This window comes from Convolutriloba macropyga, chromosome 1 (genome assembly GCF_964194025.1).
Source record: "Convolutriloba macropyga chromosome 1, txConMacr16.3, whole genome shotgun sequence".
NCBI classification, from domain to species: domain Eukaryota; kingdom Metazoa; phylum Xenacoelomorpha; order Acoela; family Convolutidae; genus Convolutriloba; species Convolutriloba macropyga.
In genome coordinates, this window is record NC_134468.1 from 17,413,462 (window position 1) to 17,439,721 (window position 26,260).

A 26,260-nucleotide genomic window follows, 5' to 3' on the forward strand; every position below is an offset into this window, starting at 1 on the left:
CGCAAAAGGTAAAAACTGAAAAGATTGCTGAAATTTAAATGATTTTACAGAGATGTGCAGGAAACTAAAATGGACTCAAACCCAAACGCTACCATCTAAACAAACAAAGGTCAACTAAATTGAAACTACTTCTGAAAGCAGATGACGATGAAGAAATGGTCAACTACATCAGCAGCTACAGAGAACTTCACAATCAAGTGTACGATTCTACATATGACAGTGACTCAGAGGATAACTATAATGCAGCCATTTCAAGTGAAACAGCAAAGAAAGCTAGAGCCTCTCAATGCAAAAATACAATTTTGCAATATCCCCTCCTAATCGATGATCATTTCTGGTAGTTTATCCAGCATAATTACCCAAAACCTTGCAAATAATATTCTCACAAACACTTCCACAGCTCACTGGATCATCATCAAAGACTAAACAATTTTCAGGGACGCGTTGTTTAAAAACGTAAAACCGCAATTTTTAATACATCAACTAAACCAGATAGTAAACACTTTAAATAAAATAATATTTATCCAACCTTATTTAGAGTAGGATATAAATCCTGGACGTTCGTATCTCACTGACAAACAATGGGCACATACTGGCATGTGCAGCGATCGTAAAATTGAGAAAGGCATTTGGGCCCCAGATGCTAAATTCACGAACCACAAAAACAAATGCAAGGCAATGAAAAATCTACAAACGCAACGCAACTGCCTCTAAACAAAATTGCAATGCAAATAACTGCTGCAACTGCGGACAACATTGGAACTACAAACAAAGATAAAATAAATTGTCCCGCAAAAGGTAAAAACTGAAATGATTGCTGAAATTTAAATGATTTTACAGAGATGTGCAGGAAACTAAAATGGACTCAAAGCCAAACGCTACCATCTAAACAAACAAAGGTCAACTAAATTGAAACTACTTCTGAAAGCAGATGACGATGAAGAAATGGTCAACTACATCAGCAGCTACAGAGAACTTCACAATCAAGTGTACGATTCTACATATGACAGTGACTCAGAGGATAACTATAATGCAGCCATTTCAAGTGAAACAGCAAAGAAAGCTAGAGCCTCTCAATGCAAAATTACAATTTTGCAATATCCCCTCATAATCGATCATCATTTCTGGCAGTTTATCCAGCATAATTACCCTAAACCTTGCAAATAATATTCTCACAAACACTTCCACAGCTCACTGGATCATCATCAAAGACGAAAAAGTCTTGAAAGTTTATTCCCATGAACCCAACAAAGTCAACAAAAAATTAGCAAAAGATGTCATATACAAAGACTGGGCATGTCATAATTCACTCTTAGCGGTAGTGAACGATGGCCAGAAGAAAATCATAGAACGAGACAACTTCGACAGTCTCGGACATGCAATTGTGCAACAACGGGCAACAAAGTAGAAATTTGTTATTGATATAGGAATCTGCGTGCAAAATATAACAGGCAATCGAGTCGCAATTTCCCGAGCTAGTTTCTAGAAATGGGTTGTCCCAGACACAAATCCTGATATCAAAGTCTCATGAAAAGTACACAGCAAAGCACCAAAAAACTTGTCGCGTTCCATTTAATTTTCAACCAGGAGTAAAGAAAAAACTCAAAAAATTTCAAAAACAATACTATTTCGAGAATCCATCAAACCACTTTGACACAAATTTCATTTCACCTATCGTAATCAAATCACGATGTGAAATTTTTTTTTTGCGGTTCTTCATGTTTAAATTGTGATGACTTCATTCTGATTAAAGCTATATTAAAAAACGAGAAAACATTTAGGTTTAATTATTAAAATATTTTAAAATTATATTGTAACTGGTGAGAAATTAGCATTTTTCTGATTTCACTTTGATATATTGTATATAATCATTTCCTCACAAAACTTAAAATATAATACCAAAGGAGATTGGAGCAATATCCCATAACGTATTTAGTTCAATTTTAACATTTCTAGTTCCTATTTTGATCTTCAGTTTAATCTCATCATACACGTAGACTTGATAATGTCTCTTCACGATGTGAAAATTTTTGTATTTTTGCCGTTCTGCATGTTCAAATTGCGATCACTTCATTTCCTTTTGTGAATCAATGTTAATTTGTTTCTTTCATTTTTTTCTTTCTAATGCTTCAACTTGGTTGATGAATAAAACTTAGTCGACTGCTCTTCAAAATATTGACTAGAGGTCTAAGAACTCATTCATGAAGCGATAAACCAGTACAGTTGTAGTGAAATCTAAATTGGTTAACTGGAAATGGCAAAAGCGACTCAACCTCTCTTGAACTCCATGCATTAAAATTCATTTAAGAAATTCGTCTAACCCAACAACTTATTTACGACGTGTAATACCTACCATTATTCAAAAGCTACGAATAACTAAACAAAGAACTATAAACTAAACAATTTTCAGGGACACGTTGTTAGAAAACGTAAAACCGCAATTTTTAATACATCAACTAAACCAGATAGTAAACACTTTAAATAAAATAATATTTATCCAACCTTATTTAGAGTATGATATAAATCCTGGACGTTCGTATCTCACTGACAAACAATGGGCACATACTGGCATGTGCAGCGATCGTAAAATTGAGAAAAGCATTTGGGCCCCAGATGCTAAATTCACGAACCACAAAAACAAATGCAAGGCAATTAGAACCATCTAGTCTGGTCAGAGGGCACTTCCCGCTCATATCCTAGAATTGAGAGAAGTGTTCAAGTGAAGATATCAAGAAATATGAACGAAAATTGCAGAATAAAACGAAATTTAGATTGTTTATACGAACTGCTGGCACCCCAAAGCACAATTGGCAAAATAAGCTTCACAACGAGCCTTATCAAGGAGCGCAATAAGACATATGTGCTCGCCAGAAACTTGGATATAGCTAAGTTTGGAACTGAACAAGAAGATCAAAAAATTTGCTTTATAAGCGGATAGACGTCACCAAAAAATTATTGTGAAAATCTCTGGAGCAGAAGATAGCAAACCACAGGAAATTTAAGATTTAAGAAATCCGAAAGATCTCGCAAGCAAGCAGATTGTGTCAGTATTATTTCTTCTTCACGTTCTTGTAAACCAACCACCACCAATGTTGCAAGAGCATTGAAAATGAGGATATCAAACGGGAACCTCAAAAATGACGATGCTTTCCAAAACAAGCCAGACCCTACAAAAATTTTTCGTTTTAGCCCAGAGAACCGATTGTGGCGCCACCTACGCAACCCTCAGCCTCATCTTCATGTTTGCCACAAATAACCTCTATATTAAAAAAAATTAAATGATCGGCCCTAACAGGTTACACATCACACTCTGAATGATCATCTTTTAGACGAAGCAAACGTCAAAACAGAAAAACTAGCATTCGGCAATCTCAAAATCAACAAACGGAGACAATAGTTGAAAATGTTCATAGCACACAAGCATTTAACGACCGATTCCCAACACAAGCCCAACTCTTATAGGCACTTGTTCCTCTCAAATTTCGAACGAGAGATGAGCTTGCGATGGGCACCCCAACATCCCAAGCAAAAGGTACATGACGGCTTATGAGGCCCAACCATGTGATGATCACCATTCTGATTAAAACTATTTTAAAAGACGACAAAGTTTTTACAATTATTTATTAAAATAATAAAATAAATACAATGTAATCGGTTAATAATTACCAATTTTTTGGTTTTTTATTATACCGTACATTGTCATTTCGTCGCAAAAATGGAAAACTGATATGAGTAGGATTTTGTAACAATATCCCATAACGTATTTAGTTCATTTTTAATCTTGATATTATTAGTTCTAAATCTGATCTCTAATTTGGTCTTTTCATATAAGTAGACAGGATACTGTCTATTCACAATATAAATTTTTCTGTATTTTTGCCGTTCTGCATGTTCAGCATGTTATCTTTTCAATTCGTTTTGTAAATCAATTTGTACGTTCTTCCGTTCTTCTCATCTGGTTGCTACAACTCAGATGTTAATTCATTTTTAATTAACTGCCCTTCAAAATTTTGAATAGAAGCCTAAATTTTTATTCGCGAGGCGAATTCCAACTACAGTTCCAGTTAAATCTAAATTGATTAACCACAAGTGGCAAACGTGACGCAAACTCCTTCTTGAGTTGCAAAGATAGCATTCGCATCGCACTTGGATCAATTCGATAACCATACCTAATAAAAAAGCTTTTCTATTGTGGAATTACTTCCATTTTCCTGTACTTCAAATTTCTTTTTGCGTCATTAACAATTCTATACTGATAAATGTCAGATAGTTACAATATGTCACGAATTGACTAGCAACTAAACATTTTATTCGACACAATTGTCATGTTTAATTGGAACAGAAGTGAAGAAGAGAAACAATGAAGAAGAAAAACAGGCAAAAAGCTGTTTTTGGTTTTGAAACGGTTTTAAAAGTGTGCATTAATGTCAAACAAAAATTTTGTCAGTGAAAATACGCTAAGGTGTTTAGAGTATGTTTATCTAATCTAAACATTAAAAATGCTTGTATAAGATTAAAATAAGAATATTTTATTCAACTCAGTAATAGCTTTTGGATATCTGCCGTTATCTGTTTAACACGTTCTTTAATTGAAGGTTTCTTTATAAAATTATGAAATTCAATAAACACTGTGGTAAGTTTTTGACGGATCGTAATCGAAGATACAAATATTTAGTTGAGTTTTGACAACCTTTTTCTATAATTTCACTCTAAAGTACTTTGCAGAGGACAGCACTCTGTTCACTTAAAATGTTTCTTCCACCTGGTCGAACCCTGGTGTAAAGTTTTTGATTACTCTTGTTTCGTCCGATGAAACCATTCTCTTAACTATTCACGACTCTGCGTAACGTAATTGCATTAATCATCTGAAGTTCACGTTTGTATTTCGACCTCTGCAGTTTTTAATATTTTGTTAGTTTATCTAAAAGCAGGATGTATCAACAAAAAAAAACAATTTCTCAAGAAAGAATAATTAGAAAAGAAAAAATACATATTCAATTTCTCCCATTCTATCAGGTAAATATGCACGGAGATGGTCGGGTTTGTTTTCAATGAAGAGTATAAGGAGATACTTAAAACTTTTATCATAGAAAGGTCAAATTTTTCGTCCAATTTTTGACAAGGATTATGAATTGTTTTATGAGCAGTTTAAGCTGAGCAGTCCAGACTTTGGAAGCTATCATGCCCAAGTTGAGGTGTGAACGCTACAGATTGCTTAAAAAAATGGAAATTTTTGATAAAATCGGCCGAAAGATGTTAGAATTGAGATTTTTTGTAAAAATTGTAAGATTTTTCTCTTATAAGAATTGCAAATTTTTAGAAAGAGATGTAAGAATTGTGAAGTTCAATGCGGTGAGAAAAAATTCACTGCCAAGAATTTAAAAATTCACCGCTAAATTTACCAAATACGGTAACCGCACAAAACATTATGGAAAAGAGGTAAGAATAAAGGTGAACTCGGTGAATTTGGTGAAAAAATTCACTCAAGAATCACAAATCTTACAAAAATGTACAGCTAATTTTACCAGACACCATCACCGCAGAAAAGATTTCAAAAAAGATGTAAGAATAGCGTTGAACGCGTTGAACCCGGTGAAAAAAATCACCACTAAGAATCGCAAATCTTACGAAAATTCACCGCTAAGTTAGCACATTTTTCTAGCGACTAAACTTTTTAAGGGTACCATGTAAATATCGTCGGCATTAAATTTCCTAGCTGTTCATGATCATTAATTTCAATGACCAGTCCAAATTGAGGGATGAATGATATCTCATTTTTGACGTGCTTTGTGATTATTAATAGTAGTGAATCTTTAAAAGCTGATTACTAACAAAAATTTTGAAAGCATCTCAGTTATTGTACAAATAAACAAAGTTTGAGTCATTCTTGAAATTTCTCGTGTTTACAGTTACAAACCTAGAGGTTCCTTCTGGCATAACAGCGTTAGATTAACGGAAATGAAGTAAATGTTAAAAACGTAAATACTTTTACCGCAGAGCGCCCGCATCTAAGCGATGAAAGCGGTGAAAGCAAAGATTTTTTTGCAAGATTCGCAATTAATTTTTTGGTGAGTTTTCGTAAGATTTGTGTGACTCTTGGCGGTGAACTGTTTAAAAGGCATTTACCTGGTAGTGATGATTTTTCTTATCCGTTTCTAGGCGAATGCAGTAAAAAAAATCACTGCTAGGAAACGCAAATCTTACAGAAACTCACGGCTAAATTCACCGCGAATCTCCCCAAAAATTTACCGCTTTCACCGTATTCATCGCTAAAAGATGCAGGCGCCTTGCAGTGACATTTTTTTCCACCCCTATTCACCGCAATCCTTACATTGTTTTTTCGGCAAACTTTGACCCGGATGCAATTGTGATTGATCTTTTTCCCCCAACGATAGCATCAGACTTTTTCAACTTTGCCAATGAATGATCGTATAGAGTTTGTTATATGAGTCTGGACCTTAGTTCAGCATTTGAATAAGATTGGTCTAATTCAACCAGAAAACAAGCAGAAGTTTCCATTGAGTTTTTTGTTTTTAGTTGCATAAAACTCAACGAATTTTTCATGTATTTAAAAGGGTCTTCCTGTAGTTGCTTTCTTCTCCATTAACCACTTAAAAGCCGCTCTCCTACAGATTTTAACTGCTTTTTGTTAGTAATTGTTCCTTTATAATTTGCGAAACAAGTCATCTTTTTCACTAAAATCAATTCTTTTTTATCAATAGTTTTCTCCGATAAACGCAACTTTTCAAGTATTTGAGTTACAATTCAGTTACATTATTCATTTTTTCATTCGTCTCTTTTTATGATAAAGCGAATTACTGCGTTTAAAGGACAGCTCTAATTAAACTGGATTTAGTTCACTTTCCGAAATAACCCAATGAATTATTCATGTTTTTTGATAACCCTAGCGTACTATCAATCTTTCAATCTCCTGCATTACGACATTCCGCAGTCAGCAACCAAGGACAAGTCAAAAGTTTTATCTTGAATCCAGCCCGCCTGAATCAACTAACCACTGCTACGGACAAAATGGAAAACATGCTTTAAACAGGCTCCGCGGTCATTGAAAACATCACCATATAAACCACCAACAATTGTCTTCAGGTTTTCAAAACGAACAACAAATGTCATTCTGGTTGCCTATTTCTTCAAGCTAAAACCTCAATGCTCTGCTTTTTCCGAAATGGAATCGAAACGCTGTTGTTAATCAACGGCTAACTGAAGGTCTAACAAAAACATCCAACAATTGCAGTAACAGTTGTTTAGCGAGCCGTCACAGAATGCCCTACTAAAAAAATAAATGCAATAAGTTATATCCAAATTTATTTTGGAAAAGTTTGTAGAAAATATTCGTACTAAGGAATGTAAAGTCATAGTGATGAAAAAATGAAGAATGTGACTACAGAAAACAAATCTTCCAAAAAACAGTAGTTTTAATTGCTTTCTGAATTACAGCCATTGAATTAGAGCCATTTAATTCGTATTATTGTAGTTCAGAAGGCATTTATGTAGCGATAATTAGGAGGGTGCCTTAAATTGAACTGAACCTCTATATATGACGACTTGTGTTGAATAGGGAAAATTTTAATAATGTTCCATCGGGGAGCGCAGCTTAAATGCGTTGACAAGTGACTCAAGGAGTAATGGATTTAAGATTTTTTGAATACTGTTTTTTGCGTCTGAGAAAACGTTCTGAGTGTTACGAGTTGTTCAAGAGAGAACAGCAAAATCTGCTGTAAATCTCTCGTAAAACAATGGTAGCTATTTTGCGGCAATATTTTGGCCTTTTCTCTGTCTATGAAGCAAATTGGAAAATTTTGCAATGCCTTTGCTAGAATGTGTTGTCGCGAATCCTCACTGCCATGATGCATTTACAAATTACAGAAATCGTCGAAAATATCGACGTCTGTTTCTCAGACATTTTTACGAGCTGTGGATTTGGAGTGGTCCTCTGCAACAAATTGGCATTTACTGGGTAACAAAAATGCTTACGATGATGGGATAAATCCTTGAAGAACTTCAGTAGAATTTGCAAACTTTCTACTACACTGCGGTCGTCAGCGTACCGTTTCTGTTTTCCGTTCGATTTGAGGTTGTGGGGTAGTGCTGCGATAACGTACATGACCATGGCGAAAGGCTCTCCCCAGTGTAGTGCCTTTCCGGTAGGTAATTGCAAGTGCGGCCAGGTCGGATTCGGCAGTATATGAATTGCAAGTCAAGCAGCATAAAGCAACACAAACTCTTCACATAATTTCAAAAACCAACCAACGATTGAGACGGGATGCATTTTTGGTTTCTATTAGGAGTACTGCTTCATTTAAGGATCACTATTAGATGACCACATTGAATGAACAGCATATTCAATTCCTACAATTTTGGCCACGGTAGAGCTTTTTCTCTTGCCTTCAAGAAAAGGAGTCAGTTTCAATGCGTTTTATGATACATTTCTCAGTAAAACGAAGCAAGAGTTCAAACGCGAATTGCTCGAACTCCACTAATTTTGTTCAGTGGTAATAGGGACAAGCAATGTAAGCCCTCCCATTTCAAACAGGAGTTTTTTTCCGTTGCTAGCCTGACGTTTATCTTTTATAATCTTTTCGCAACATTGACTGAGTACTCATTGAAAACGCATTGTCAAAATTCGTCTCCATTCGCTGCGTCTATACCAGACGGACCAAGGCTGTCATGGGTTTTCCTGGCTGCAGTTGCAATCGTTTCACATATAGAGGGATGGTAGAGGGCCCAGGATGAAGTCCGCGACCCAAGACAGGTATTGGCCAGACCGACTTGGGTCGCGGACAGGGGGTCCGGTGCGACCGTCCACAATGGTCTGGAAAAAATTTGGGTCGCGCTTTCCGTCTGTTCGGTCTGGCCAATGCCCATATTTCGGTCTGTTCGGTCTGGCCAAGACCAATATTTCGGTCTGTTTGGTCTGGCCAATACTATTTTTCTGTCTGCTCGGTCTGCCCAATACCATTTTTCTGTCTGTTCCGTCTGGCCAATACCCACATTTTGGTGATGAGTATTAGTTGGGTATTCGCCAGACCTTACAGACTTTGCCCAGACTTATGGCCTATCTTTGGGTATGGTCAGTCTGGCCAATGCCTGTCTTGGGTATGGTTGGTCCGGCCAATACCTGTCTTGGGTCGCGGACTTCATCCTGGGGGCAACTGAAAGCAAATAAATGTTCTGGGGGACAACAATCAATTTTGGATCGCCTTTAGAGGGATTTTATTTCCCATGGAGCATTTTGAGTAGAAACATTGTCCATTTATTGTATCTCTGGGTGAGAGAATCTCATGAGATTGAGAGAAAGGGATCAAAAGATTAGTCTAAAGAGTCATTCAAAGAAGGCTTTGCACCCGTCATTCCGACGCAAATTGAGCCATTCTGAAGGGATTTGAAACAACCACAGTTGCAGAGCAAGGTTAAGAAAAAGAGTTGACATCTGAGTAGAATATTTCAAATTTTTTTCAGTAATATTTTAATTAAAACTAATTATAAAAGTCAATTGATTTAATAATTGAGCATTACGATACGATATCTAGTAATCTTATTTTAACCAAAGTTCTCATCAAACTTTAATGTGCTAAATTTATCTATGAGCTCATTTTGTCGTGCATTCATTGCATTTTCACTTAACTTAATTGAAAATTCGTTTAGCTCATTTGAATGTTGTTATTGCCCTGAATAAATTTATAACCGTTAGTACGTCATGGAGTTCGAACTGGTACAACGACAGCAGAAGCTTCTGATTACCTCTTTCATAACTCATTTCCCAACGACTTAAAATTTATTGAGTTGGTTTCTTTGGATACATTTTTTTGAATTCAGTTTGTTTTACAAACCAAACCAATAAACAATATCTTTAACCAATATAAAAAATTACAAATAGGCTTTATGTTTTGTTATATCTTCGGGTAAAACAGAAATCTTACATTTAGGAAAATAGAACGCCTTTAAAAATTTTTGACACCGCTTTTGGCGGTTTGCCTCGGTAATTTTTATCACAGCTCAGTCTGTTTTGTTAATTTTTTACCTCAAAGTATTTTGATATTTGTTTATTTTGATGTTTGCTGTTTTGTTGTTATCTTGATGGTAAAACAATAGCTTTTATTGTTATTCAATTTTATTTCTTTATATTCCGACTAAGTTTCAGTGGCTTGAAGATCCGATTGGATATCTGCTGGTTTTGCTGTTACTAAATTTTATGTCATTGGCACGTCCAAAATTCTGTAGTTTGCTCTTAATCTCGGGAACTTACCACTGATATGCAGCTGCTCAACTGTTCAAATAAAATATTGTGCTGTACGCTCTTTTAAATCTAAATAAAGGCGTGTTTTAAATCTAAATAAAGCAAATATAAATCCTTTTCTCTTCATCAAGTTATTTTAATAGAGTATTGGGCAAAACGCAGTGGCTCAGTCATAGCATACCTTTTGTTTCTTAAACTTATATTGGAAGATATCGAGAGATGGCTTAATTATTTGTGAACAACATTGAAAATTTCAAGACAATACAAACTAAGCTGATTGCCCTGTAGTTCCCAAGCATTGACCTGTTTTCGTTTTTGAAAATTGGAATTAGTTCGCTCGTTTTCAAAAATGATGGAAAATTCCCTTTCTTCAATGCATCTTGAAAAATTATAGGCAGTGATTTTGAAAGAGTTGGCAGTTTTTTTATGATCGTACTATTGATACGGTTAGATTGGCATGCTTTTTTGGTCTGAAGTTTGGGCAGTATTTCCCTGATTTTTGTTTAATCTTCAATTTTCAATTTGTTATAATTTGCTTTTTGTCTTTATTGTGTTTATTTGTAAGAAAATGCTGCAGAAGAAGCGCTAAAAAGTTTGGACTTCAATCTAGCTTAATTGCTGTTGTTATTCTAGTTAGACATTGTTTTGGGATATATTTTGCATTTCAAAAAAGATTTTATGGTTTTTCTTAATGATCGGAGAAACTCTAAAAAATTTTATCTTCAATAAACGTTTGATCTTTTTTAACTGATCTCGGAACTTCTTTTTGCTTTTTTCGGTTAAATCAGTGTGCTGAAGCCTGGATTTTTGTTTTTAATTTAAGGGTAGTTATCACTTACATGAGATGTAAGGATACTTTTTTGGTGAATCGGGGGAAGATATATCTGTGCAATGTGGTGTTCAGAACGTTTTTTCGCTAACACATCGTCAAGCTTTTATACCATTTCTTGACTAATTCATCAATATTTATGTAGCCATAAGGCTTAAAATTGTTTCTTTTGTATAGAGTCATTTGACCTTTTCCAATTTTCTTTATTTAGAGCAAGTTCACGCTGGGGGTAAATTTTTGTTGCAGTTTGCGGTTCAATCTACAATATGAAAACTTCAAAATTAGATCTGAAAGAATTTTGAACTCAACTTTTGTGTCAAGTCTTGCTTTGATGACATTTCTGGTATGAATCGGAAACCTACGAATATTCTTAAACAATTGCGGGTGTTCTACTTTTAGCATTTTGATGTTTCAAGTAAAAATTGCGCTGGATATTGTTATTTTTCTGGAATAGCTTATATAATTGTTTACTATTTGAACTATTGTTCAAGAGTTTTAAGAATTAAAGGACTGGGATTACTGAAAAATGGATAAAATATTCGAAGAGTATTAGGTAAGGCCGTGGTCTTCTGACGGAAGGAACCTATGGCTTATCTAATCAAAGCAGCACAAGAACACAAGAGGTTGCGGTCTCCCGACTGGAAGAACCTATGGCTCATCTAATAGCAGATACAGAGAAAAGGTAAGTACGTGGTCTCCTGGTGGAAGTATCATAAGGACTGTCTTCATCTGCAGTGAGTTTTCGTTAGTTCTGTTCTGGTTGTTATCTGTTCCAGCCCCCGCTCGTTGATTACCGCAAATTTTTTTGAATGAAAAACTATGGAATTCAGAAGGACGTTCTTTGTGTCGAGGCATCTCTAGAACCAAAATTTTGACAAAAACCATTTCAATATGGTTATACTTGACGTGCAGAACTTCCAGAATGCTCAATTGCGCCGTACTTGAAGATGATATCACAGAAAACGAAATTGATACAGCTCTTCGTTATGGCACTAACGGCTGCTCAATGGACAATGACGAAATCCAGCCAAGAGTGTTCAAGCATATCGACCCCAAACTCAAGAGCTTACTTCTCTGGCTCTATATCGAATGTTGGCAGAAATCTAATTGGCCCTGGTTGAAAGCAAGGTTATCCTTCATCAGAAAATCGAGCAAAAACTTCTATCTACTCTGCTCTAGCTTCAGACCACTGTCTATCTGCAGTCATATTGGTAAACTTTTTCAGAGAATAGTTGAACAAAGGATGAAGAAGTGGATGGAAGCAAACAGTTGCATAAACCCAACCCAATAAGGCTGCCGACCCAAGAAAAGTACAGTAAGGTCACTTTATCGTCTCAACCTATTGGTAAAAAAACAATTCAGGAATGGAAACCGGCGGCTCTGCTAAATATCGACAGGGAGAAAACGTTCGATAACGTTTGGATAAATGGAATGATCTACAAATTGAAAGTAAAGGGAATGGTTGGAAAACTATTTGCAATCTTGCTCACTTTTCTAAACAACAAATAAACATGATAATTTTGAATTCAAGATCGAAATGGGAAAACCACAAGGCAGTGTACTCTCACCTGTGCTATTCGTCCTTTACTTTGACGACTTCCTGATGACTAGAAATAACACTTTAAATTTGCGGATGACAGTTCGGTACTAATAGAAGCAGAGACATCTGGAAAATAGAGCGCGCAGCTCAACAATGCTTGTCGTGACCATGAGAGCTGGTGTTCCAAATGGAGAATGGCCGTGAACGGCTCAAAGACTGAATTGATGCTATTGAAAAGCTCAGCAACAGTCATAGATGTACCAATTGTGAGAGGTGACAGCTGTGCAGTTACACAACAGACCAAATCGATTGCTCTGACTTAAAACGACAGACTTGAATACAAAGAGCATGCCTGGTCAATCATCCCTAAGGCAATGGGGACCTGAAACCATTTCAGGAGCAAATATTCCCGGAGGTGGGCACTACCATTACAAACCCATTCTTTGTTATACAGAACAGTAATCCGACCGCAGGGGTTGTATGCTTTCCCGGTATGGTGGCAAAAAATACCAAAGTTTTCCAAACTTTTCAAAACAAGGTCATTCGGTCCACACTACAAAACTGCCTCGCACCATCGGTTCTAGCAGCCGAGTGTCTCTTCGGTATACCACCGGTGGACTTCTTTGGCAAGAGCTAGAATGTAAAGTTCCTCATCAAAAAAAGACAATGGCCCAGACCTGATCTCTACTGCCCACAATGAAGCACTTCAATTAAAACGGAGCACATGAATGTCATATCTTCCAGAGCGATCTAGAAAAATATCAAAAGCATATGGCCTCAAACATGCATCCACGGCAATACTCAGCGAAAGAAATAACAGATTTTGTAAACAAAGAATGGACCAATAGATGGAAGAGTCACTACTCACTGCGATTGTTAAAGAATTTCCCGAGATGTCTCCCAGAGATAGGAACAACAAGCCCACTGCTCCGCGGGCTGGACATTTGTTTGGAAACTCCTTGAAATACAAGGAGATGAAATGGGAATTTAGCCACCACTTTTTTTGTCGTTTGCAGGAACGACGATCATGCGCGGCCCTCGCAACCACAGCTACTGGAATTTCTGTGGTATCAGAACTGTCAACAACTTGTGACCTTCATCTATAACTCAGGTAAACTGCAAGACTAGTCCTATCTTTCAACTGATGTTGCTAAGAACTCCAAGCCAAAAGTTCCCCTAAAACAGAGAAGACGGCTGCAATATTCGCCTGCAAGGAGGGGCTCATACGGGAACTATGTATATATATCAGGTTTGCATCGAACAATCTAAGATTTGTGGATGGGACTGTCACCCAACTTCTTTCGAGATTTGTTTATAGAAAGTTATGTCTTTCAAATTGATTCCATTCTAGCTATGTCTGAGGTTGTTTGAGGGGACGCTATCAGGCTCATCAAATGAACAGTTTAGAGTTTCTTTTGGCAAAGCCTCGATAATCCTGGCGCGCAACCTTAACTCTCCTCGCAAGCGTACGGTTGACGGGGGTTTAGCAGTTAATTTGTCTTGAATGCTTTCTTTAGGAGCCTAGAACTCACGTTTGCAAAATGGGGTGGGTGGTATGAGGAGGTTTATTCCGATGACAAAAATTCTTCGCAACGTTTTAACAACTTTCTTCAAGATCAATGATGATTGCTTCTGGAAGTGAGAAGGGTTGGAGTTAGCGAAGTGAAAATGTATGACCTAGGAGTCTCCAATTAGCAAGATATTTGGCTCAGCAAATGAAGTTTTCAACGTATGATATCTCATTAATACAGTTTTTTCATTGAGAGGTTTTCACAACTTACAAAATCCATTTCACATGAAAAACTGTATTTAATAAGTCTATCTGATGAGAGCTCTCTTGTTAGGCACTGATTTGAGTTTGATATTTCCTGTTTCCATGCACTTGTTGTTTTTCAAGTCATAAAGCGAATAAACTGAAATTAAAAAACTTCGACAGAAACTGCAATACCTTTGTACCAGTTTGACCCGCCAAACGGACCTATTGTTCGTCCAGAAGTATTTCATGATTCTAATTTTGCTTTCCTCAAGATGAAGATTGTTGAGTCGATCTTTGAAGGCTTGTTGAAGGCGCCTAATTAGTGCTTCAGTCTCAAAGCAGTCGTTTACAGTTCTTAGGCATGTGAGTTTTTAATGCTGAAAACATGCTGCCACCTTGATCAATTAGCCTGACATTATTGCGTTCTCAGCTAGGGGCTTCAAAATTTTGTCAAAAGAAGCTACATTATTTGTCCTGTTTTTGTTGAGCACAATCAAGTTTGCTCGGCAATGGAAAATTTTATAAGTTTGCTAGAGCTGTTCATCGACAACATGACAGGTATTTGTTCTTCCACTTCCACCGGTAATTGATGGAACCCAAAATAGCTCTTTTAGGTTACTTGTATCAATCTTATATTCGGATTGCAGTGTAATTTGGCTGTATTTTGAATAGAGCTTACTCATTAGTGTTTTTAATTTCTACTCATTCTATGAGGTACGTTTCTAACCAAATTTATGGTTATCATTTTGTCTATTATTTTGATTGATGATAAAGACACCAAGAAATTTTTTTCAGACTGTCTAGAAGTTATCATTAGGAGCACCATGTCAGTCAAAGTCAGTCAAAAGGACCTGTCATCATAAAAACCCGGGCATGCTCAACAACTCAAAAGAAAGGATTCAACAACAGAGAAGGAATTCAACAATAAAAATGACAGATTGAGTAACCGGAGTAAAGGCCAACAAAATTTTTTAAAAAACAAAAAAAAACATCTGCGCTACGAACATCAGCTGCAAACACTTTTTCAGAAAAAGATTACAAATAAAAAATCTCGTCAAATGTCGTTTTGTTGTTAACAGTACCGAATATACAAGCAGCACTTGGATTGTAAGGGAGATTCTTCGTTTCAAGAAACTACCAGCTCAAGGCTCATTCATCATAATACAGATGGATTTGCATAGGTCTTTCAAAAATTTCTCTCTGGACGGTCCCGTAGACCATTGAATTTCTAACGCTAAAGAATGAAACAAACAATTTTTTTCAACAACACATTTATATTTGACATTTTTTCTCTCCTCGGCTTCCACTGCACCAATTCCATGGTTACCAACAGAGCCAGCAGACAAAAGACTGGGAGCCAAAGCATCCACCACAGTTACATCGCACAAAAAATTGTTTGCCTTGTTTTCAGGGTACAAAAGTCATGCCATCAGGTCTTTTGTTGTCGGATTTGTAGAGAATAGCTGGTTTTAAAACAGAGGGAACACGAACAAAGGCTAAAGTTTGTTTAAACATGTGGTACAAATTAGTGTGACGTGAGAATTTCCCTGCACTCCTTACACAAGAAAGCCCATGCAACTCCAAGGATTCCACTTTTCTTCCACAAACACATAAGCGAGGCTCGCAAATTTTTGCACGCAAGCGAAGCCCTACCGAGATTCTCAACTGTTGATTTAAAAACTTAAGATTAAAGTTTTTGCAAGGTACTACATTTAGCCATTGTGACGCAATTTTATCTTGATAGGCGTTTAACGGTTTCACTCCGTCCTCACCTAACTTAGGCAACAAATCGGTAAGAACCTTTTGATAGAAAATCTTAGACCAATTCTTCTGATGTTTGTTGTCTGGTGCTTCAAGGGTTCCTATTACTGCATACCACTATTCCACACCACAATTGAACTCTTTGTCTTCGAACTTTTCTCTAAAATGCTGTTCCAGTGCTTTACGGGCACCTACTGCTGAAGCTAAAAAAGCGGAAAGAGCAAGTAGTTGCGCGAAAGAAACACCTAAACCACTCTGTGAGGAGGGAAGAACTGACTGAGCGAAGAGGGTATCAGTGAAATACACATTTGGGACTTTGCTTAGAGCGTTTTTCAAAATATCGCCATATTGTTTCAGTAGGTCTTTTTCAATTTAGGCATGCGAAAATAGTTTCGCAGAAGATAAAAACCATAATGTGCGTCCAGATACTCAACAGTGTTTGATATTTTGTTAGTTTTTTTGATTTTCGTAAACAAAAAGTCGCGCTTAACTACACGTCGAAGCGGGGCACCTAAAATAACAAGCTGGTCTTTGGCTGTCGCTTTTATACCCGGACACGTTTTTTCAAAATTGTTGCAGAATTGTGTTAGGCTGCTGAACAGTATGATTTTCCACAAAACAGAGCCCATATTTAATAAAATTTAGACTCAAATCAAGATCTTTTTCAGAGCCCATAACCCGCTTAAGATCTTTTAACACAATTTTTTAATCCTTGGCAAAATTTCTATCATCTAAGTACAATTCTTTAATTTCCGACATCATATCATTCCTAAGGCCTTGAATTGTCTCTGCAAAAAATGGAGGGCTTCAGGATCACCCTGCTACGTCTCCTCTTCAGATGAGATGATTGTAACGCCGTAAATCAAGTAATTAGGCTTGCTGTAGGCTGAAAAAAGGAAATGGTACATACTGGGTCTTATAGTTTTCACATATTTTAACATAGTCTCGCGGTTCAGGGAATTAAATGCATTTTTAAAATTTAACTTGAGCAAAACATGAATTTTAGGAGACGGCTTTTCAAGAATGTTTCGGAAGAGATGGGCCGCGATCTCTGCTCCTTTTGCGAGTGCCACATCAAACTTGGGTTTTTCCAAAGTATTCTTTTTGTTCTTCTGAGACTTTGGATACTGCACACTTTGCAAAAACTCTGCAAGCAAGGTGTTGCCTAGCGCAATGCGCCGTAAACCACCATATTCTTAACTAACGCGATTACTTTAGCTCCAATGAAAAACGATCTAACGTTTTTTGGGACTTTGTTATTTGCAATTAAAATTACCAGTCTTGTTAGACTCTTCAAAAACTCAAGCCCAGCACTTCCATTAAACTTACACACAAAATCTTTCAAGACTTGAAGAATCAAACCATTGGGGCCAGTGCCAGACCCATTAGGAAAAGATGTTTTGGTTTTGTAAACGTCGTACTCGCTGGCTTCAAAACTGTCTATATTGTCAAGGGAAGAAACATTGATGGAACTACGCTTCGGATGTTCAGAAAGCAATTTCTCGTTGTTTTCATTGTTACAAGGCGCATAGGAGTCATCAGAGCTAGCTAAACATATTCCCGCTTTTACATTGCCTTCATCTAATTTAGCTGAAAAAAGTTTGGTACGCTTTTCAAAGTCCGAGTCGTACTTTGGAGTCCTTTTTATCAGCAGTCGGGAAGTTCAGATTATTGCATCGTATTTTTTGGTTGATTTGCAGAACTCATAATGTTACTTTTACCAGATGTTTTGGGTTGGCCCAAAAAAGACATGAAGGCATTAAAAAATCAACCAAATACGACACACGCTGACTCTCTGATTAAATTATGAATTTTTTTGAATAAACAGTTAGGCACAGGAGCTCTAGAAAATCTAGGAAAATTGTAATCTTTAGGAACTCTTTTCAAAAACCGAGCTTTTGAGGCGTTCATCAAACTCTCAAGAGTGAGCTCATTAACACGCATGATCTCCTATTAAATGAACATTGGAACATTTTACATGATTGTAAAATTCTAGTTTCTCACTTTCAAAGAAATTTATTTTTCACAAACACATGGTACCAAGTTTTACAAAATTTGCATTGAATCCAGTTTAGGAGTCCAGATGGCTTAGAGCAGTTTTCAGCGTTGCACAAAACGATGGCTCTCTTTGGCTTAGGAGTAAAGGAGTAGAAGCGGAAAAAAACGAGCATAACCAAGTCAAAAGGCCCTAACAAAAATTCAACCGCAAAAAAATACTCACTGAACCGACTTTAAGTGGAAAAACGACTTAAAACACACAATACACGATAAAAACACACTATTCAAAGGAACGGTCTCACTGGCTTGCAGTCGATGGAGGAAGATTCAGCTCAACTGTCGAGACAAACCAAAACAGCATCAGAGGGTTCCTACGATATTGATCGGGACAACAAAGAGGACAATTGTAAAAGGAGCAAGATCAATATGATCATTTACATTCTCTGAAAATATTTAATAAGTTTATCACAACAATTAGGCTGAAAGTTTGGGTCTGCAGTTTCTCTAAGAAAAAGACCCTCTGGGGCCTGTGGTCTGCTAACCACATTTCAGTAAAACGGAAAGCCTCTTATGGCTGTGTCATTTTCAATTTCGTTTAAATTTACGACGACCCACGTTTTGTTTATCTTTTTGGAGATAAGATTCCTTATTCTCAGAATTTTAGCACTTGCACCTCGATTTATAAGCCTTGTTATCATTTTTAGCATTTCTCTTTCTCCCGTTTGCTCCATTGGCATAAACTCTGTAGCTAAAAAGCAGTGGCCATAATATTTCAGTTTTTTAGGATGAGCCGCAGCATAATCAGTATCTATCGTCAACAGCAGAGCTCGATGCATACCTTCAGAAAATTTAACAAACCGCTTGATACCAGTGATTTTGCAGGGAATTTTACGTGCTTCTTTGCTTATTTTATACCTTTCAAGTCATGCTCGGATGATATTTCTGCTATGCATCGGAACCTAATTCCAATGTATTGTTCTTTACCGACAGGGTTTTGTTCGATGGTTCTTCTATAATTGGGGTTCAGGAGTGGGAGCTGTGTTGTCAGTACTTTTCGCTCTGATTTCATGGTGCTCTGTGTTTAACGCTAAGATATTGAATTTTTCTCTGCTCCAAGTTCTTCAATTTCGGTCTGCAGTTTACTGATCTTTTCACTTTCATTGCAATTGGCTAACTGATCAATCGTGACATCTTTTTGAATTCCATGCAAAATTGGAATACTTGGGTACGTTGTTAATAATACTGCTATTGTACATTACCTTTCACTATGCTCTTTTTTGTTAGATGAGTGTAAGATGTATATTTTGATCACATGCTCAGCAAAGGAAAACCTGTTTTCAATTTAATGTTGACCCAGAACGGTTTGCATCGTTGATTTTTCATTAAATATTTGGGTCCTTTCTATTATAGTCACCCATGAAATTATAGTGCCGCATTATGTTATAAGTACCACGAATGCGGGCTTTAGTTTACATGATCTCTAAGCTGGAGGGCTAGAATGAAAAAGACACGAATATTCTTTACAAATTCCGGTTGTTTTACTTTATCGTATTGATATTTCAAGACAAATTGCGCTGGCTATTGTTATTGATGAGGACTGTATTAGATAGTTGTTTACTATGTGATCACTCGTAAACAGATAAGTTTTCGAAGAGGACTAGATAAGGCCGCGGTCTCCTAAGGCCGGACGGAACGATTCTGTGGTTTATCTGACCCCAGAAGAACAAAAAATAGGGCCGCGGTCTCTTGACTGAAGGAACCTATGGCACATCTAATCGTAGATTAACGCGAAAAGATATGTTCGTGGTCTCCTGACGGAAGGAGCCTATGGACTATCTAAACTCCCGCACTGGCAACTGGTTTGATTCAAACACTCTAAGGTTTGTGGATGATACTGTCTCTCAAATTTCTTCGAGAATTATTTGTAGAAAGTTTTGTCTTTCAAATTGATTCCAATATGGCTAAGTCCGAAGGCCTTTAGATGGACGCTATCACGATGAACAGCTGAAAACTTCGTTTGGCAATGCCTCGATAACCCCGGGGCGAAACCTCAGCTCTCCTTGCAAGCTTACGATTGACTGGGGCTTATCAGTTAATTTTGTCGTAAATGTATTTTTAAGCGCCTCGAACTCAAATTCGGGGAAGGTGTGGGTAGTATGAGGGGGGTTATTCCGATGACAAGAATTCTTCGCAACGTTTTAACAACTTTCTGCAAGATCAATGATGATCTCCTGGAAGCGAAAGAAAGCTGGAGTTGGCGAATTGAAAGTATCTGACCTGCGACTCTCCAATTAACAATGTATTCAGCTCAGCAAATGAAGTTTTCAACGTATGATATCTCATTAGTACGGTTTCTTCATTGAGGGTTTTCCACACCTTACAAAATCCATTTTACATGAAAAACTTTTTTAAATAAGTTTATCTGATGAGAGCTCTCTTATTAGGCACTGATTTGCGTTGGATATTTCCTGTTTCCATGAACTTGTTGTTTTTCAGGTCATAAAGTGAATAAACTGAATTTGCTAAACTTAGACAAAAACTGCCATATCTATGTACCCGTTTGATCGTCCGAATGGGTGGTCCGTAATTTTTCCATCAGTTTCAACGTAATTGATGGACCCAGAAATGGCAAATTTCAGTGTTCTTAGTTTTTGATAGCTTGGCACCTAAGAAAGTTTCTTTCACTTTCAAAGTTAATTGATGGATCTAGAAATGACCATTTTTTGTGTTTGTTGGCTTTTTGTGGAGTAGTTTTAGTGAATTAACAGAAAAAGAAAGTTATTCGTGTTATGTAGCAATAAGATGTAAGTTAAATAATTATTTGTAGCATTTGGCCAAGAATATTTGAATTTCATAATACTGTGTGCTGATAGCCCTCTTTTCTCGCCTACTTATTGATTTCAGACAATGAGTTCAATGGAAGAGGATATGATTTACCGTCGGCTTCTATTGGAAGGAGATACTGGGGGAGATGATAAACGAATGACTCAACTTTTGAGATCCATTTTAAAATTAAGTGATCTCTCTGACAATGGTGGGGACGGTTCCGATAGTCCTTCTGAAGCTGCCTACAAAATAATTACAACTCTCAATCAAGCAGAAACCGCAGTGCGCAGGTGCACTTCTATCTGTGATATGAACGCCAACGAAGTGCAATTTTATGAGCAGGAACTAAGCAAAATAGAGAAATCCATTGAAGAATCCAAGGCATCTGTCGAAAGTTTCAAAGAAGCTCTAGAAAATGCTAAAGTCGTTCGCAAGCATAAGCAAGCATTTGATTCGCTAGCGCAAACTATATTGAAGGAACCTGCTCGTGACCTTAGTGTGAAGCGTCTGGAGGCAATAAAAGGAGAGATGGAACAGCTGCATAAAACAGAGGGTCTGCTGATCGATGAGCAACGAGATATTGATCGACATTTTAAATTGTTCACTTTTGCCCTTGCACAGTTGAAGTCTCATCTGAAAGTAAAGGAAGGAAAAGAAGCGGAAACAGGATCTGCAGATGCCAAACAATCAAATGACGATGATGAAATAATGGAAGTGACGCCATCTAAATAGTTCCAATATTGCACTTCAGTACCAGTTATTTGTGTTCTCTGATATTTACCTTTACAAGTTCATGTTTTCTTTGATTTATCTTTTTAAATCAACATGCTATGTCAGTAAGTTGGCAAAGTTTGATTGATAGCGCTTGAAAAGATACTCTGGGCCAACGTTTGCAGGTGTTGTCCTGTTCTTATGTGGCTAACTGCATATTTTTGCTGGGGCTGATGGGCATTTTAATGATTTTTCGCCAATTGCGTATCGTCTGAAACAGTGGCTTTTTCGGTCACCTGAATATTTAATGGACGAAGATCTTGATACCTCGACCACACAAAACAAAAAAGTTCACTGGATTCTGTGCAGTGTAGGAAGATTTCACATTTTTTGAAAATGACACCAGGTGAAAAGGTTTGGTTTAATTTGGTGTTTACGCTCAATTTTTATCTTGATCGTAACAGCCAGTGTTAAAGATGTGTTACTAAATGATGACATAATTCTATAAAGTAGTGAAAATATTGTGTTTTTTTATATTGGCTTCATCATCCACCCTGTCGTTGCCTTTTTACTTTCTGACATTCAATATTTGAACAGATTCCTTTGAAGCAATCATTGTAAACTTGTGTGTCTTTTTATGCAAAATGTTCTGTGAGTGAATTTGAACAGGTGATACCAAGATTTTTGATAGTTTCACAGTAGGTAGCATTGATAACTGCATCATTCATTTTAATCCCTTAAATAAATTCTCCGGAACGCTGTTCTATTTCGCCGCACAGCTTCATTTGGCAGTGCAGGATGTTTTTAATTGCTCTCGAATTAAGTTTGAAGCAATTATTGTAAACGTGTAATAATTTTATGCAAACTTTTTGCTTGAAGATTTTTGGGCTTTTTTCTAGAACATGCTTTGACTTCTTGAGTGATCTTTTCACGCTTGAGTTCTTCATTTTTGACCAATCTTAGTTGCTCTCTTTCTGAAGTAAAAGTTGGTTATATAAAAAGGGTAAATATAAATCAGCGTTTTTCGCACCTATAAACAATTTCTAAGCCACGCCCCTCTTTATTAAATTGCACCCGCCTGTCCTTCGATATCAATTCACCCAAAGTTACTCTGTTTATGTTTTTGATTGAATCTCTTAAAAGTTTCTCCTCGATGAAGGTTTCAAAATGTAGTCCCAATAGTGTGTATTGCCTCATCAAATCTACTGAAAACAGATACTGTCATTTTTTTGTTATTGATTTTGTCAAAAACAGTAACATTAACTGAGTTGAAACAGAAAATTAACGTATTCCAAGTCTTGATAAACCACATTGCGTTGTCGTGCAATTTTTTGGAAAAAAGGTTTTTTTTTCCAATGTGTCACTATACCGTGGATCTATTCATTAAGCATAAATGAGGTTTTTTAGAGCTGGAGTATTAGTTCCCGATCTGCAGCAATTCCGCGCTTCCATTTTACTTCGTTAGCGCTGGACGTTTTCAAGCATATGTTGAAAGCTGCCGAATTAAAACGCGTATTTGCAATGCCGGCTGTATCGTGTTTATTCTTTGTTAGTGTAGCGCAAACCAATAACCAGACTCAAAACCGCCCAAATTTTTATTTAATTGCTCTAAAACGAAGTTTATCAATTATATTTGTCCTGTGGTTTTTTATGTGATTCTTTGCTTGACCGATTTTCATCTGATCCCTTTGACTTTTCGGTCTCAGAAAAGGGATAGAAAGCTAGAGCTCGGAGGGTGCAAACTGTTTTGAGGAGACAATTGTAGGGTGTGAAGGGCGGCCCTTAGTTTTAAAAGATTGAACCCCTCAGTCACCCTACTCACTCAACGCAACCCCCACAAGCTCTCTCACAACCCTATCCCTTATCGCTTGGCCCCTGCTTCCCTAATATTAGCATCCCTAAGCCCCAGCTGACTACTACCGCCGCCAACCACTTGCCGTTCGTTAGAGCAATTCGCCTAACTTTAGTTGGTTATGTTTAAATATTTTTTGAGCTGTATTTGACACCAAAAAATCTTGCGAACCGGAAACTCGAACTGCAAACACCTGCAACGCAAAGCTGGTTACAACCTTTAAGTGAAAGGTTGAAATCCAAAGAATAATTTCGGAAGCAACTAATAAGTATATGGACGTTTACTGCTGAACAGCGTCCGTTTTTTTCCAAAGTATTGGGAAGAAAAAAGAGTTAGTGACCATCTAAGCGGCCTTCGGCATAATTAATTTTATCAAAATGTCACTAAATTTAAAGAATTGGATAACAATTAAATAAAAATTGTTTTTTTTGCGAAGGCGTTTCATTTTTCGAATATATTTTTTTCGTACTTTTGAACATGTATTTATAAACGGCGCTAGTGAAAATCTGTAAATTATAATAAGGACCACTTTGAACACAGGTATTCTGAATGCATGACAAAAGTATTATAGCAATTTTACTGAAATACTTGGTTTGGGGTCTCAAAAAACAAGGTACAATCTTCAAGGTGGTCAATTTAGGGACCTGCAGTCTAACAATACCTTTTTTGAAAAAAATATTTGCATGTTTTATAAAGAAAGTAAAAATTTCGGGATAAAACCGCATTTGTTGTTGGATGTACAAATATCAGCTCAGATAGTTAATAAATCAATTAAAATTAGTATTTGAAAACTTGTGTTCTTACAAATTACTGCGACAGAGGACTAACGAACAGCTAAAATTTATGATCCATTCTAACTTTTTTCTCATGGTGTCGAAGAGGCAGTCGCAAAAGATACGAAAAGAAGGAAAATGATACAAAATGCATGAAATGAACGGAAGGCCATATCACGAATGACCAAGAAAGGCAAATTTTTTTTCAAAAAGGAACAACACCTTATAATTACTGGAATACTAGAATAATTAATGCTAAAATTTGATTTCTATACGACACAATCTGTGATATTATGTGTGAGTGAAAAATTAGTCAGGTTCGATTTGAAATTGCTAAATCTATGTCGAAATTGGCTGAAATCTTGTTGGAATGTGCGATTTTATTCTTGATGATTCGTCATCTGATTGATGCTAACATATGGTAGATTTTCTGAGCTGGCGCTTTTCTTGAAAAAGGCTGGCGCTTAGAAAATCTACCAAATCAATTTAAGCACTCTGGTCTGTGTGCAATCGAGTAGACAGAATTTTAAACCAGGATCTACTACGCTAAACCTGGACATGTTTGCTGACCAACACCACCCAAAGTGATCTACCGAAAAGAGGTTTAAATATTGAAACTGCAGTGATTCTGCGATATAAGGTTTTTTCGGCGGAGCCAAAAAAAAACAACTTTAAATGCTATTTTTCCATAAATGGGTTGCCTTTCAAGACTATCTTCGAGTTTAAATGAAATTTGTTCTCAGAGATTTTAATGCGGATGTCAATATTCTGCGTTACATTTTCAGATATGCAGTTGTTTATAAGAGGCTTAGAGGGTTGTACTGCGACCATTGATGCAAGTGAAATCACAAATGGAGAAGACTTGAAAGAGGCAGTTGAAGAGATTGAGGGCCTGGAAGAGGGGGAAATTCGACTGCTATTTGGAGGCAAACCTGTTGAGGATGATGATCTTCTTGAAGACCTCGGAATCGGCGATGAATCGACAATAGATGTCGTCCTGTCTCTGCTGGGAGGTGGTAAGAAACGAAAGAAGAAAGTGTACACGACACCCAAGAAGATTAAGAAGAAGCCAAAGAAAGTCAAGCTGCCAGTTTTGAAGTATTACAAAGTGGACGACAGTGGAAAGATAACTCGACTGAGGAAAGAGTGCGAGTCTGAATCGTGTGGTGCTGGTATCTTTATGGCAAACCATAAGGATAGGTACTATTGTGGCAAATGTGCTCTGACTTATGTCATTGATACCAGCAAATAAACCACTAATTTGCAGGTGCAATGGTTTCAATACTGAATGACAGTGATGACGAATTGTTTTGAATAAAAACTTTTTTGAACTGTCATTTTGGTAGAACAAGTCCTCGACGGACACGAGAAAGTCCAGATTATAGGTCCCTTTCAAGACGGAATTTGAGTTCCAACGTAACCCTAACTGCGTTTCAATCTTTCCTTAGACTGACTTTGCTGAAAGTTCTGATAGGATTTTAAACTCGTTTTTCATCTCGGATTTTTATCATTTCGTAATGATTGCCATAAGATGTGTTGCCGTACCATGAAAAGTTGACAAAAACTAATCATTGTGAGGAGTATAACTAGCTTTTGATTTGTCTCGCTAGGGAAATTAGTTGTTGGAAATTTAATTTTTTAAAGTTCGCCTTATGATTTTCTGGAACTACTACTGAATTAATTTTTTTTGTCACTTATCCCATTGCAAAACATTGACGTCGCCTTCAAAGTTTATTAACATCTGCCAGTACAAAGATGACAGATTTTTTCACTAAAAATTAATATCGACAAAATGTTCACCGATGACGGAGCTAAATAAGTGTGCTCACTTAAATCTGTACATGACACAGGATGTACTCAAGTTCCTGTTCGGCTAAATACTTTGCATGTAATCCTCCCTGAAGCAATTCTTAAGAGTTTTTCTTAAGTTTTGTTAAATTAATGATACAGAAGCAAGGT

At 36.8% G+C, this 26,260-nt stretch overlaps 3 protein-coding genes across 3 annotated transcripts in view; 2 read left to right on the forward strand and 1 right to left on the reverse strand.

The window, feature by feature from the left end:
* Positions 1-18,618, reverse strand: part of LOC142335829 (eukaryotic translation initiation factor 3 subunit C-like) — a 137,829-nt gene extending 119,211 nt beyond the window's left edge. Inside the window, exon 1 of the mRNA XM_075384160.1 lies at positions 18,590-18,618. The gene's annotated coding sequence lies outside the window, so the exon portion shown is untranslated. The remainder of the gene's footprint in view (positions 1-18,589) is intronic.
* Positions 18,619-21,015: 2,397 nt separating this feature from the next.
* LOC142335840 (THO complex subunit 7 homolog) lies at positions 21,016-21,771 on the forward strand. Its single transcript, XM_075384170.1, has one exon. The coding sequence runs from the start codon at positions 21,047-21,049 to the stop codon at positions 21,695-21,697; it is 651 nt and encodes a 216-aa protein (XP_075240285.1). The 5' UTR covers positions 21,016-21,046; the 3' UTR covers positions 21,698-21,771.
* Positions 21,772-25,087: 3,316 nt separating this feature from the next.
* Positions 25,088-25,636, forward strand: LOC142346273 (uncharacterized). Its single transcript, XM_075398789.1, has one exon. It carries the CDS (start codon positions 25,089-25,091, stop codon positions 25,551-25,553), a length of 465 nt encoding a protein of 154 aa, XP_075254904.1. The 5' UTR covers position 25,088; the 3' UTR covers positions 25,554-25,636.
* The last annotated feature ends 624 nt before the right edge of the window (positions 25,637-26,260 follow it).

What these genes read in the sequence shown, in the direction of transcription:
- LOC142335840 (XM_075384170.1), top strand. Translation starts at nt 21,047, where the DNA reads ATGAGTTCAATGGAAGAGGATATGATTTACCGTCGGCTTCTATTGGAA.
- LOC142346273 (XM_075398789.1), top strand. Translation starts at nt 25,089, where the DNA reads ATGCAGTTGTTTATAAGAGGCTTAGAGGGTTGTACTGCGACCATTGAT.